The sequence below is a fragment of the Nerophis ophidion genome, linkage group LG21 (genome assembly GCF_033978795.1).
Source record: "Nerophis ophidion isolate RoL-2023_Sa linkage group LG21, RoL_Noph_v1.0, whole genome shotgun sequence".
Classification (NCBI taxonomy): domain Eukaryota; kingdom Metazoa; phylum Chordata; class Actinopteri; order Syngnathiformes; family Syngnathidae; genus Nerophis; species Nerophis ophidion.
Window position 1 is genome coordinate 37,822,405 of NC_084631.1, and position 14,879 is coordinate 37,837,283.

Below are 14,879 nucleotides of genomic sequence, written 5' to 3' on the forward strand. Positions count from 1 at the left end.
AAAAACAGATATGTAAATAAAGGCTCCATCGGCATGGAAACAAACCTTCACATTAACCTGGAAATGGGAGTATTGTTGGTGAATATCTGTTTTGATCGCCACAACATAATGATAAAAAATAAGACAAATACTGTACTGTAAAACATATTTGACCTAAATAAAATATATCATACAACTTTTTAACTAAATGTTTAAGCTAAGCCTCGAGTCCGATGCAAAATCATCACGTTTTGTCGTGTGGAATGTTAGGTGACACCCAGTGGCCACAATAATTCATAAAATTAAAATCATACCTTTTATAAGTACAAACTCCGTTTCCATATGAGTTGGGAAATTGTGTTAGATGTACATATAAACGGAATACAATGATTTGCAAATCCTTTTCAACCCATATTCAGTTGAATATGCTACAAAGACAACATATTTGATGTTCAAACTGATAAACCTTTTTTTTTGCAAATAATCATTACTTTAGAATTTTAAGCCAGCAACACATGACAAAGAAGTTGTGAAAGGTGGAAATAAATACTGATATGCTCATCAAATACTTATTTGGAAAATCCCACAGGTGTGCAGGCTAATTGGGAACAGGTGGGTGCCATGATTGGGTATAAAAGCAGCTTCCATGAAATGCTCAGTAATTCACAAACAAGGATGGGGTGGGGGTCACCAATTTGTAAGCAAATTGTCGAACAGTTTTAGAACAACGTTTCTCAACGAGCTATTGCAAGGAATTCAGGGATTTTACCATCTACGGTCTGTAAAATAATCAAAAGGCTCAGAGAATCTGGAGAAATAACTGCACGTAAGCGATGATATTACGGACCTTTGAACCCTCAGGCGGTACTGCATCAAAAACTGACGTCAGTGTGGAAAGGATATCACCACATGGGCTCAGGAATACTTCATAAAACCACTGTCAGTAAATGCAGTTGGTCGCTACATCTGTAAGTGCAAGTTAAAACTCTACTATGCAAAGCCAAACCCATTTATCAACAGCACCCAGAAACGTTGCCGGCTTCGCTGGGCCTGAGCTCATTTAAGAAGGACTGATGCCAAGTGGAAAAGTGTTCTGTAGTCCACATTTCAAATTATATTTGGAAACTGTGGACGTGATGTCCTCCGGAACAAAGAGGAAAATAAGCATCCAGATTGTTATTGGCGCAAAGTTCAAAAGCCAGCATCTGTGATGGTATGGGGGTGTATTAATGCCCAAGGCATGGGTAACTTACACAACTGTGAAGGCATTATTAATGCTGAATGGTCCATACAGGTTTTGGAGCAACATATGTTGCCATCCAAGCAACGTTATCGTGGACGCCCTTGCTTATTTCAGCAAGACAATGCCAAGCCTGGTGTTAAAACAGCGTGGCTTCGTAGTAAAAGAGTGCGGGTACTTTCCTGGCCCGCCTGCAGTCCAGACTTTGATTGATTGATTTCTACTTTTATTAGTAGATTGCACAGTACAGTACATATTCCGTACAATTGACCACTAGATGGTAACACCCGAATAAGTTTTTCAACTTGTTTAAATCGGGGTCCACGTTAATCAATTCATGTCTCCCATGGAAAATGTGTGGCGCATTATGAAGCGTAAAATACAACAGCGGAGACCCCCGGACTGTTGAACGACTGAAGCTCTACATAAAAAGAGAATGGGAAATAATTCCACATTCCAAGCTTCAACAATTAGTTTCCTCAGTTCCCAAACGTTTATTGAGTGTTGTTGAAAGAAAATGTGATGTAACACAGTGGTGAACATGCCCTTTCCCAACTACTTTGGCACGTGTTGCAGCCATGAAATTCTAAGTTAATTATTATTTGCAAAAAAAAAATTAAGTTTATGAGTTTGAACATCAAATATGTTTTCTTTGTAGTGCATTCAAGTGAATATGGGTTGAAAAGGATTTGCAAATCATTGTATTCCATTTATATTTACATCCAACACAATTTCCGCACTCATATGGAATTGGGGTTTGTACAATGATGCAGACACGCTTGTTACTGAATACTTTCTAGGTTTTTGTATGTGTAAGTAATATACAACTATAATTATCTGATACTTGTTCATATTGACAAATGTGCTGTTTTACATTGCAATATTGTTCAGTCATTATTACGTATGTCTGGCTTGTGTGCTACTGCTTGCTTAGCTGTTGTGTAGCTGCCGGGCCTACGTGCAGGCGTAGATCGCAGATAGGAGTTCGTGAGCTCCTGAGAGTTAAGAAGTGTGTGTGTGTGTGTGTGTGCGCGCTCAGGGTTACATTTGCAGGATGAAGGAGGAGGGCGTCCCTGATGACATGAAGGGCAAAGACAAAATGGTATTTGGCAACATCCATCAAATCTTTGACTGGCACAAAGAGTAAGGAGCACAATAAGAAGAGGATGACAGATTGTTGTGGTAGCAGCTCACTTTCATCTCTCTCTGCTCAGCTTCTTCCTCGGCGAGTTAGAGAAATGTTTAGAGGACCCCGACAGACTGGGACCCCTCTTCCTCAAACAGGTTTGTCACAAATGTATTCCTACACCTCTCTCTCTCTCTGTCTCTCTCTCTCTCTCTCTCTCTCTCTCTCTCTCTCTCTCTCTCTCTCTCTCTCTCTCTCTCTCTCTCTTCCCCCCCTCTCCCTGTTGTAACCATTTGTTGATCCTGACTACCGTGTAGGAGAGGAGGCTGAACATGTACGTGGTGTATTGTCAGAACAAGCCCAAGTCTGAGCTCATTGTCTCAGAGTACCTCGACACCTATTTTGAGGTACGCTAGAAAGAATTTGGTGGCGCACACGGCGGCCTTTTCATTTACCTTTGACCCCGGCACAGGACCTGAAGCAGCGGCTTGGCCATAGACTGCAGATCACAGACTTGCTCATCAAGCCGGTGCAGAGGATCATGAAGTACCAACTGCTGCTGAAGGTTAGTGTAGGGGGCACTGCTTCTCCAAATACCGTATTTTCTTGTATTGCTGCCGGTATATAGTATGCGCCTGCCTAGAATTACTGCCGGGTCAAACTTGTTTTGCAAAATAATTTGCGCATGCTTAGCATCACCACCGGCTCAGGATTAACGTCGGGTCAAATTTGTTTCGCAAAATATTATTTTTATTAGCGCATGTCTAGAATGAGTCTAGAATGAGTGACACTTCCCTTTTCATCATTTTCAAAATGAAGGAGGCTGATTTGAATCATTTTAAATCGCATAAAGGGAAGAAGATTAAGAGCTATTCAGTTGGATTTAAGGTCCAAGCTATTGAATATGCTAAAAAGAACAGTAAGCAGCTATGTTTTATTAATATACCGTAGCTGCGTGTGTCAAATATGAGTCATTGAATGACTCCCGCCTCCTGGTGGTAGAGGGCGCTAGTGATCCTTCTTGCGACTACTCAACTGCAGAAGAAGTGACAACGAGCCGCAAGAGTGAGCAGAGTGTGTTTATTTTTTCCTCTCGCTTGCACTTTTAACATGGAGGATTACATATCTAAAATAAAACAGTTTTCTAAACTGGACTTTCAATTGAAGCAGGAGGTAATAAAGGAAGATCTCCATCGAGACAGAGAGACTTTTAAAACTGAAGAAAGATAAGGAAGACTTCTATAAACAAGTTATTGATGGTTTTGATCAGAAGGAGCTGCGCATGGACTTCATTTATAAGTAAAGGTAAGACCATAATAACGTTTTTTTTTATTAAATGTGCTTTTCATGATGGTATCCTTACATCACACTCAAATTGTTTGAGTGTGATGGTAAGTGGTAAGTGCCGGAGTGAGAAGAGGTTTTAAAATAATTACGCCCCGGCGGCAATTCAGGGAAATACGGTATACTAAATATTCATTCAAAACAAGGCAGAGGTTTTAATGAACAATTATGTTTCTTACTCTTGGCCATTGTAACATGACACACAGTTTGAACAGTAACACTGTTTGAATATTTAATTCAGTGATTCTTTGGTTTACCACTAGATGGAGCCTGCATACCACAGAGTGAGAATCACTGCCTTAATAAATATCACATTGGTCTACCCTCATTTTTGCGTCAAAATATAATTATTGAAATATCATTAAAAATGGTATGGCTCGCCTCAGCCGCAGGTACTCGCTGTTGCTCTTGCCTATTATTGAAGACATGAAGCAGCACACACGACATGCTGAACAACGCAAGAAACTTCCAAAAACCTGTTGAAAAATACATAATAATTATTCATCATTCTTGCACACAAGAGGCTTCTCCTTGATTGTCTGCGGTTGTCATGCGTCACTCAGTCATATGACAAGTGGTGGAAACGTGTATGACAACTGAGTACCATACTCGAAAACAGATATTTGTGGTGTCCCAACACTGATCTTGACATCTACTTTGTTTCAGGACTTGCTAAAACACTCTAAAAAGGCGGGGCTGGAGTGTGTGGATCTGGAGGTAAGCCAAAATATATTATTTTTATTTTATTTTTTTATTTTTTTACAACATCTCAACAATCGTATTTAAAAAAAATATATATATATATTTGTGTCTATTTGTTGCAGAAAGCAGTGGAGGTGATGTGCATCGTGCCTAAAAAGTGCAATGACATGATGAATGTGGGCCGGCTTCAGGGGTTTGATGTAAGTAGCAAATAATTGACTTTATATGTACCTCCCTGCATGGCACTCAGCATTAAGGGGTGGAATTGGGGGTTAAATCACCATAAAATGATTCCCGATGCTGACCACTGCTCCACTCACCTCCCAGGGGGTGATCAAGGGTGATGGGTCAAATGCAGAGAATAATTTTGCCACATCTAGTATGTGTGTGACAATCATTGGTACTTTAACTTTAACTAGGGATAGCACTTTAACCAATACTGCAACATTGTTTTATTCCCAGCTTCCTTTTTCCTTTTTTGCCATCCTAATAGATTTGTATGCTTGTATTTTATTCATTCATATTTACATAAAAAGAACAGCAGTATGTTCCAACTGTTACACAAGTGATGCAGTACTGCTGCTTTGTACTTCAACTTTAACCTTTGTGCAGCCTCTCGGGCCCAAAGGGATTTGCATTTGACTTCATTAAATGGATTTATTTAGTGTTTGGTGCAGCCAAACCAGAGAAGGAAGGGAATGAAAGCAGGGAAAAAAGAAGACGGGGGGGGGGGGGGATTTGCGGGTACAATAGGGGAATAAGACAACAGAACTACATCAGCAAATACGATATACCGTAGTTCCTTGAATTTCCGCCGGGGCGCTATTTAATTTAAAACCTCTTCTCACTCCGGCGCTTACCAAATGTATGCGGTAAATTTAGGCCTGCGCTTAAAAATTTGCGTGTGATGTAAAGATACCATCATGAAAAGGACATTTTATTAAAAAAACTTTATTATGGTCTTACCTTTACTTATAAATGAAGTCCATGCGCAGCTCCTTCTGATCAAAAGCATCGATAACTTGTTTATAGAAGTCTTCCTTATCTTTCTTCAGTTTTAAAAATTTCTCTGTCTCGATGGAGATCTTCCTTTATTAACTCCTGCTTCGATTGAAAGTCCAGTTTAGAAAACTGTTTTGTTTTAAATATGTAATATTATACATACATACATACATACATACATAGTATGTATGTATGTGTGAGTATGTCTATATGTATGTGTGTGTGTGTGTGTGTGTGTGTGTGTGTGTGTGTGTGTGTGTGTGAGAGAGTATGTATTTATGTATGTACAATGTATGTATGTGTGTGAGTATGTATGTACTATGTATGTATGTGTGTGAGTATGTATGTACAATGTATGTTTTTGTGTGAGTATGTGTGTGTGTATGTATGTTTGTATGTATGTATGTACAATTTATGTATGAATGTACAATGTATGTATGTATGTATGTATGTATGTATGTATGTATGTATGTACAATGTATGTATGTATGTATGTATGTATGTATGTATGTATGTACAATGTATGTGTGTGAGTATGTATGTACTATGTATGTATGTATGTATTTGTGTGAGTATGTATGTACTATGTATGTATGTGTTTGAGTATGTACATAGAATGCTTTTTCCATGAAAACCAAATTAATCTCATTCTTAAGGGGCCCAATTAAACCTAAACAATATTTTAATGTTTTTCAAATCAGCAAGAATCAGAGTATATCTGATTCTGATTCTTGCTGATTAGAAAAACATTAAAATATTGTTTAGGTTTAATTGGCCCCCTTAACCACCAGGTGGCGCCAGGGAACCATGCACATAATCGTCAGAGGTTGATGAGTGTAAATTACTTAAACTGCCATTCAACTGTTTGAATGCAATTGAAATATCGGTCAGTTATATATATAAAAGACTTAAGTGAACTCAATAATCTCGAGCAAGTCCTGCCTGCTTTCTCATTTTAGCTCAGTAGGCACTGTAAATATATATATATTTGGTTTACTGTGTCAAACATCAATGTTCTCATGAATTATTGGCCTATTCAAAGCTGCAACTACACAATCACAAATATTGCTCTCTACAAATATTTTTTAGAACCATTGAACATTTTGCATTTTCCTCATTATAAAAAGACAAACATATTTTTGACAAAAAGCCATAAAACATAAACAATGCTCAAAACTTGATATTAGTAGGTAGTATATCAAGAAGTTGTTGGAAGATTTCAAGTGTTGGAAGTACAAACCCCTTTTCCATATGAGTTGGGAAATTGTGTTTGATGTAAATATAAACAGAATACAATGATTTGCAAATCCTTTTCAACCCATATTCAGTTGTATATGCTACAAAGACAACATATTTGATGTTCAAACTGATACTTTTTTTTTTTTTGCAAATCATTAAGTTTAGAATTTTATGCCAGCAACACGTGACAAAGAAGTTGGGAAAGGTGGCAATAAATACTGATAAAGTAGAGCAATGCTCATCAAACATTTATTTGGAACATCCCACAGGTGTGCCATAATTTGGAATAAAAGCAGCTTCCATGAAATGCTAAGTAATTCACAAACAAGGGTGGGGCAAGGGTCACCAATTTGTAAGCAAATTGTCGAACATTTTTAGAACAACATTTCTCTACGAGTTATTGCAAGGAATTTTGGGATTTTACCATCTACGGTTCGTAAAGTCATCAAAAGGTTCAGAGAATCTGGAGAAATCACTGCACGTAAGCGATGATATTAAGGACCTTTGATCCCTCAAGCGGTACTGCATCAAAAACCGACATCAGTATGTAAAGGATATCACTACATGGGCTCAGGAAAACTACATAAAACCACTGTCAACTACAGTTGGTCGCTACATCTGTAAGTGCAAGTTAAAACTCTACTAAGCCAAGCGAAAGTTATTCATCAACAACACCCACTAACGCCGACGGCTTCGCTGGGCCGGAGCTCATCTAAGATGGACTGACGCAATGTGGAAAAGCGTTCTGCGGTCTGACGAGTCCACATTTCAAATTATATTTGGAAACTGTGGACGTGGTGTCCTCCGGAACAAAGAGGAAAATAACCATCCGGATTGTTATAGGCGCAAAGTTCAAAAGCCAGCATCTGTGATGGTATGGGGGTGCATTAGTGCCCAAGGCAGGGGTAACTTACACATCTGTGAAGGCACCATTAATGCTGAATGGTCCATACAGGTTTTGGAGCAACATATGTTGTCATCCAAACAACGTTATCATGGACGACCCCGCTTATTTCAGCAAAACAACACCAAGCCACGTGTTACAACAGCGTGGCTTCGTAGTAAAAGAGTGCGGGTACTTTCCTGGCCCGACTGCAGTCCTGACATGTCTCCTATCGAAAATTTGTGGCGCATTATGAAGCGTAAAATATGACAGCGGAGAGCTGTCATATGTTGAACTGTCATACATACTGTTGAACGACTGAAGCTCTACATAAAACAAAAATGGGAAAGAATTCCACTTTCAAAGCTTCAACAATTAGTTTCCTCAGTTCCAAAAACGTTTATTGAGTGTTGTTAAAAGAAAATGTGATGTAACACAGTGGTGAACATGCCCTTTCCCAACTACTTTGGCACGTGTTGCAGCCATGAAATTCTAAGTTTATTATTTGCAAAAAAAAAAAAAAGTTTATGAGTTTGTACATCAAATATCTTATCTTTATAGCGCATTCAATTGAATATGGGTCGAAAAGGATTTGCAAATAATTGTATTCCGTTTATATTTACATCTAACACAATTTCCCAACTCATATGGAAACAAGTTTGTAAAAAATAAAATATATATATGTATATGTATATATATATATATATATATATATATATATATATATATATATATATATATGTATATATATATATATATATATATATATATATATATATATATATATATATATATATATATATATATATATATATATGTGCTGACTTATGAGATCCTAAGCATAAGTAAGTGTGTTTAGTCAATGTTAAGGTTGCACAAGTGTGGCATGTTAGATTGGTCACCTTCCAAAGGAGCAGCTCTGACGTACTCCCCTCTTCCCTCCCCAGGGTAAGATGGTAGCCCAGGGCCGTCTTCTACTGCAGGACACGTTCATGGTGTCTGACGCAGAGAGCAGTGTGCTCGGCCGCATGAAGGAGAGGAGAGTCTTCCTCTTTGAGCAGCTCCTCATCTTCAGCGAGCCACTAGACAAGAAGAAAGGCTGCACCCTGCCTGGCTTCCTCTACAAGAGCAGCGTCAAGGCAAGTGTTGTCATGGCAACCTGGGCCAGTCTGTGATGGCTGTGTCTCCTGCTCCAGGTTAGCAGTTTAGGTCTGGAAGACAACGTGGAGGGCGACCCCTGCAAGTTCATGCTCACGTCTCGTTCCACCAACGGCACGGTGGAGTCCTTTGTGCTGCACTCCTCTCACCCAGGGGTGCGAGAGGTATGGACGCTTCAGATCAGCCAAATACTGGAGAGCCAACGCAATTTTCTCAATGGTGAGCCGGCATGAAAATGTCCCATTTTAGAGAGCGCCATTGTTTCTTATCGTATGACCTCACCGATAGAGTACCAGAGGAACCATGTTGGTGCCAGTGGGGGGTCGTGTGTGGGAGCTCCAGGCGAAGGCTGCACTGCTTCTACCGTGCCAGGTAGTTCCCAGGCCAGCAGCGCTATCTCGCCCCAAAGTGGCTGCCGTCGACCATCCAGGATCCCCCAGCCGTCTCGCCTGCCGCAACCCCTCCGCCAACACCCCGGGGCCGACCCTGACGGCCCCAACAAGATGTCAGGTACGGTTTTGTGTGGCCCGTCTGTACAATCAGAAATGGCTTGAAGTTTGAGTTGTGCTCGCTTATGATCCAGGTCCGAGTCCCCGTCCTGTTCCTCCCCCTCTTCTCCCTCCAGGGGGCAGCCCACAGGGTAAGACCCCAGAGGAGCAAGCACAGACCCCTACAAACGCAGTAGCTCCTATGGTCCGAACCCCAGTGGCGTCCTTGCCCACCACACCCAAACAGCGGCCTGGAGCCGTGCCCTCTCTGGTTCTCCCCGCCTTTGCCAAGGACGTCCTCCCTCCTACCCCTGCCAGTCCCATCCAGAAGTCCGGCTCTGGATTCTGGAGCTCCATGCCAGGCTCTCCAGCAAGCCGTCCTGGCTCGTTCACCTTCCCAGGGGAAGCGGGAGAGAGTCCGGTCCGTCAGAACTCGAACCAGAACCAGACCGGCTCTGGGAACCCAAATCAAAGCCACAGGCACTCCACGCACAGCAAGGACGCTGACCGCATGAGCACCTGCTCGTCCACCAGCGAGCAGTCCACTCAGAGTAACGGGGTAAGACCTGCTGCCTGGTGTCCATCCAACTAACACAGACGCAGAGGGAGGCCCGGTCTGTCCCGACTCCTGTCTCGCAGCAGACTAATCTGTCCACTGAAGACTAGCAGAACCCTCTCTGGTGGACAAACCGTCGAGGGTGACTCTTGATTTCCAAGCTTTACTAACCCCTGACCTCTTCCTCCTGGCCTTCCTTCACCTCTCGCGCTCCTCAAATGTCCTCTCAGCTGCAACTAACCTGACCTTTGTACGCCCGCTACAACCCCACTTTCATCCTTTCCTGGAGCCAAAGAATCATCTTCTTATCTTCCTTTTTCTTCGAGAATGAGATGCAGCTGACATGGAAATGAAAAGAGCTGAGGATGGATGATAAGATGTTGTTTCTTCCCTGTGACAGAGTGAAACTAGCAGCAGCAGCAGCAGCGTGTCCACCATGTTGGTGACGCAGGACTACATGGCGGTGAAGGAGGATGAGATCAGCGTCATGCAAGGCGAGGTGGTGCAGATTTTGGCCAGCAACCAGCAGAACATGTTCCTCGTCTTCCGGGCGGCGACTGAGCAAGGCCCCGCCGCTGAAGGCTGGATCCCGGGATTCGTCCTCGGACACACCTCCGCCATTGCACCCGACTGCCCCGAGGGATCAATCAAGTAAGAGTTGGATTTGTTTGCCTTTCTTTATGCATAATTTTTTATGTTAATATTTTATCAGTCGTCTCCCTATTTCATATTGATATCAGATATTAGTCTGTTATCAGCACAAACAAATTGGATTTGATGGGTTTCTGAGGGCTATAGGCTACTAGAAGCTACACAACAGCCAAGCGAGACCTGTAATAAAGTTGCCGTGTAAAGCAGCACATTTGTCACTATTAACAATATCATATAAATATACCGTATTTCCTTGAATTGCCGCAGGGCATATAGTATGCGTCTTTCTTGAATTACTGCCTGGTCAAACTCGCTTCCCAAAATAATTAGCACATGCTTAGTATTACCGCCTGGTCAAACTCGTGACGTCACGAGTGACACTTCCCCTGTCATCATTTTCAAAATGGAGGAGGCTGATTTCAATACCAGTATTGTGAAATCGCATAAAGGGAAGAAGATTAAGAGCTATTCAGTAGGATTTAAGGTCCAAGCTTACATCTCACTCAAATTTTTACTGCATACCTTTGGTAAGTGCCGAAGTGAGAAGAGGTTTTAAAATAATTAGCGCATGCTTACTTTTACCGCATGCCTTTGGTAAGCGCAGGAGTGAGAAGAGGTTTTAAATTAATTAGCGCCCCAGCGGCAATTCAAAGAAATACGGTAGTTGCGTATTACTTACACATTAGAGATGCGCGGATAGGCAATTATATCATCCGCAAGCGCATCACTAAAGTCGTCATCCACCCGAACCAACGTTTTATCAACACCTCAACCGCCCGCCACCCACCCGTTGTTATACATCAGGGGTTATCAGGGGTGGGCAGCTTTTACCACTCATAGATGTAATTTGACCCGTTTTACAGAGTATAGAAGATAATGGGAGTTGCAAACATTCTCGCGATTGTTTGCTGGTGCTTATCCAGTTAACGAGATTAAGGGCGTGCTAGGAAGCCATTGCCTTTGACACCTGCAACCACATGTACAAACTGTTTGCCAGTCCAGTAACATGAAATGTGTTTGTCATTCTTGTTTGGTGTGGATTCACAGCGTGGCGCGTATTAGTAAGAGTGGTAAGATTGTTTATATCACAACCATCAGTGTACGCTGTGTCACCCAGTATGCCTCTCAGTCGTGTACGTGTGTCTGCGGAAGTAATATAGAACATGTTGCTGGACTGGCATGCAGATTGTACATGTTGTAGAAGGCGTCAAAGGCAATGGCTTCATAGCACGCCCTAATTCTTGTTAACTGGGTGACCTCCAGCAGATATTCGCGAGAATTTTTGCGGCTCCTGTTGTTTCTTTACTTTGTGACACGGGTCAAAATGGCCCTTTGGGTGGTAAAGGTTGCCGATCCCTGAACCATGTATATCAAATAATTCCGAATGGTTCAACCGACACCCGCCCGAATCTATTTAAAATCTAATTTTACGTCATGTCACCCGCCCGACCCGCGGTACTCCGCGGATGAGACCGCAAACCACGCATCTCTGTTACACATACACAGTCTTTAAGGCATATTAGAAAGTATCCCGTAACAAATGTGTCCGTATCATTCGACTTACTGCATCGTGATCTTGACAGATAGATAGATCGATAGATTGATAGATAGATAGATAGATAGTACTTTATTGATTCCTTCAGGAGAGTTCCTTCAGTCAACATTCTACTTTAATTCAATGACAGCATTCTACATTGTTATTAATGAATAGATTATAGTTTTTCATATCTTCCATTGTTCTCTGTTTCACTCATTTTACTTGATCAAACCTTTTCCAACATTCCACACTACAAAATGATAAGTATGTGTAGGGGAACTCAAATTTACGGACTGAGTTGTTTCTTAAACAGAGTTCCTTAATGCAAACATTCGTATATTGAAGCAACATTCTCCCAAAGAAACCATATAAATATGAATAATGGGTTCCAGCCTCGACAAAAATCAATAGTTTAGTCAAGGTTTGTACACATGAATCCCAATACAATGTGCTCCACAGTTCTATCTATTAAGACAAACATAACAGGGGTGAAAAGTCTGGTCTCATCACAATTGAAACTTGCTGCGGTATGAGCCTTTGTCAATTTTTCCATACTTATGAGCACCATTAATGTAGTCCTCGCACCATTAAATAGTTTTCGCACCGTTAATGTAGTCCTTGCACCATTAACTTACTCCTTGCACCATTTATGTAGTCCTTGCACCATTTATGTACACCTCGTACCATTAATATACTCCTTGCACCATTAATGTAGTCCTTGCACCATTAATGTAGTCCTTGCACCATTAATGTAGTCATCGCACCATTAATGTACTCGTCGCACCATTAACGTACTCGTCGCACCATTAACGTAGTCCTCGCACCATTAACGTAGTCCTCGCACCATTAATGTAGTCCTCGCACCATTAATGTACTCGTCGCACCATTAATCTAGTCCTTGCACCATTAATTTACTCCTTGCACCATTAATGTAGTCCTTGCACCATTTATGTATACCTCGCACCATTAATGTACTCCTTGCACCATTAATGTACACCTCGCACTATTAATGTGCACTTCGCACCTTTAATGTACTCGTCGCACCATTAATGTAGTCTTCGCACCATTAATGTAGTCATCGCACCATTAATGTACTCCTTGCACCATTAATGTACACCTCACACTATTAATGTGCACTTCGTACCTTTAATGTACTCGTCGCACCATTAATGTACTCCTCGCACCATTAATGTAGTCCTTGCACCATTAACTCACTCATTGCACCATTAATGTACTCCTCGCACCATTAATGTACACCTTGCACCATTAATGTACACCTCGCACTATTAATGTAGTCCTCGCACCATTAATGTACACCTCGCACTATTAATGTAGTCCTCGCACCATTAATGTACACCTCGCACCATTAATGTACTTGCTTTTTTTTATTTTTTGCACTCCACTACAATGTCTTCCTCTGCCCGCTGGTCTGTGTTTCTGGGACTCATATTGAGTTAGCAACAGTAAGAAAGAAAGGCACGGGCACTGAAGTGACTCGTAGTGTGCTGCTTTGCAGCAAGTGAGGTGAGGACAATGTTGCTTTGTGCCTCCAGGCCAGACACAAGATGAATGCATGAAAAGAGAGATGAGACACAAGATGAATGAATGAATGAATGAACAGAGAGACAGGGAGGAATATGTGCTTCAATGTGAAGGTTTGCTTCCACACCGCTGTGATTGGTGCAATGGGCCAGCACTCAGAGCTCCAATATGAGTGTCTTCTGACTGTTGGAATGAAGACTAAAAGGAAGGAATGTGTGCTATTGTGCGGCAGCAGGAAGTCTTCTTCCTGGCATACCACGCTGCGCATCCGCAAGAAATCTGAGAAAAAGGACAAAGAGGCCAAGAAAGACACAAAGCTGGAAAACGGTTACAGGAAGTCCAGAGATGGCAATAAAGTGTCTGTAAAGGTGAGCTGACCTCCGAGAACAACTATTTGCCATCAACTCATTCCCGCACTTTTCAATTGCAGCTTCTAAATCCAAACTACATTTATGATGGTAAGTCAACATGTGTTTTCTGGCCCCATGCTCATATTCTAGTGTGCTTAAAACCTTCACTCCCCCTTGTCAGTTGCACCCGAGTTCCTTGTCCCTCTGAGCGACGTCACCTGTGACCACAGGGAGAGTGTCACCCTCAGGTGTAAGGTGTGTGCTCGACCCCGCCCCACTCTCACCTGGAGGGGACCCAGCCACAGCAACCTCACCAACAATGGCCGCTTCACTATCAGCTATAGGTAGTCATGTCCTTCTTTACATACCACCTACACTATATTATAGTGTACTACATATATATATATATATATGTACAGTATATGTGTATATACTGTATCTACACAAGTGTGTGTGTGTGTGTGTATGTTTGTACATGTATACTAGATTGGATCCTTACTAGATATAGATCCATTCAGCGTGTGGCCAAAGAAAGTATTGATATGTGTGAAGTAGAATAAAAGTGATGTTGTTGCTGTGTCCGTGTACAGTAGAACATTTACAGTCTGTGTGATTTGCAGTGATAGTGGTGAGGCCACCCTGCGCATCATTGCTGTGTCCTCTGATGATGACGGTGTTTACTCCTGCACCGCCACCAACGACCTGGGCACTGTCACCTCCTCAGCCAGCCTCACACTGCTTGGTGGGTACCACAGTAGTACTCACACACAACCACAGTAGTACTCACACACAACCACAGTAGTACTCACACACAACCACAGTAGTACTCACACACAACCACAGTAGTACTCACACACAACCACAGTAGTACTCACACACAACCACAGTAGTACTCACACACAACCACAGTAGTACTCACACACAACCACAGTAGTACTCACACACAACCACACTAGTACTCACACACAACCACACTAGTACTCACACACAACCACAGTAGTACTCACACACAACCACACTAGTACTCACACACAACCACACTAGTACTCGCACACAACCACACTAGTACTCACACACAACCA

The 14,879-nt window shown here is 41.9% G+C and overlaps 1 protein-coding gene across 4 annotated transcripts in view; it reads left to right on the forward strand.

Annotated features, from left to right (window-relative positions):
- Window positions 1-14,879, forward strand: part of LOC133540068 (triple functional domain protein-like) — a 212,868-nt gene that overhangs the window by 180,246 nt on the left and 17,743 nt on the right. For 2 of the 4 annotated variants that reach the window (XM_061882552.1, XM_061882554.1), the window contains 15 exons: window positions 2,259-2,362; window positions 2,434-2,503; window positions 2,663-2,752; window positions 2,818-2,910; window positions 4,356-4,406; window positions 4,514-4,591; window positions 8,463-8,654; window positions 8,712-8,892; window positions 8,962-9,183; window positions 9,257-9,720; window positions 10,118-10,368; window positions 13,683-13,815; window positions 13,878-13,905; window positions 13,979-14,141; window positions 14,418-14,539. In XM_061882552.1, the coding sequence (XP_061738536.1) occupies window positions 2,259-2,362; window positions 2,434-2,503; window positions 2,663-2,752; window positions 2,818-2,910; window positions 4,356-4,406; window positions 4,514-4,591; window positions 8,463-8,654; window positions 8,712-8,892; window positions 8,962-9,183; window positions 9,257-9,720; window positions 10,118-10,368; window positions 13,683-13,815; window positions 13,878-13,905; window positions 13,979-14,141; window positions 14,418-14,539 (2,242 nt within the window). Of the gene's footprint in view, window positions 1-2,258; window positions 2,363-2,433; window positions 2,504-2,662; window positions 2,753-2,817; window positions 2,911-4,355; window positions 4,407-4,513; window positions 4,592-8,462; window positions 8,655-8,711; window positions 8,893-8,961; window positions 9,184-9,256; window positions 9,721-10,117; window positions 10,369-13,679; window positions 13,816-13,877; window positions 13,906-13,978; window positions 14,142-14,417; window positions 14,540-14,879 lie in introns of all 4 variants that reach the window. The other 2 variants (XM_061882551.1, XM_061882553.1) reach the window with 1 other exon arrangement.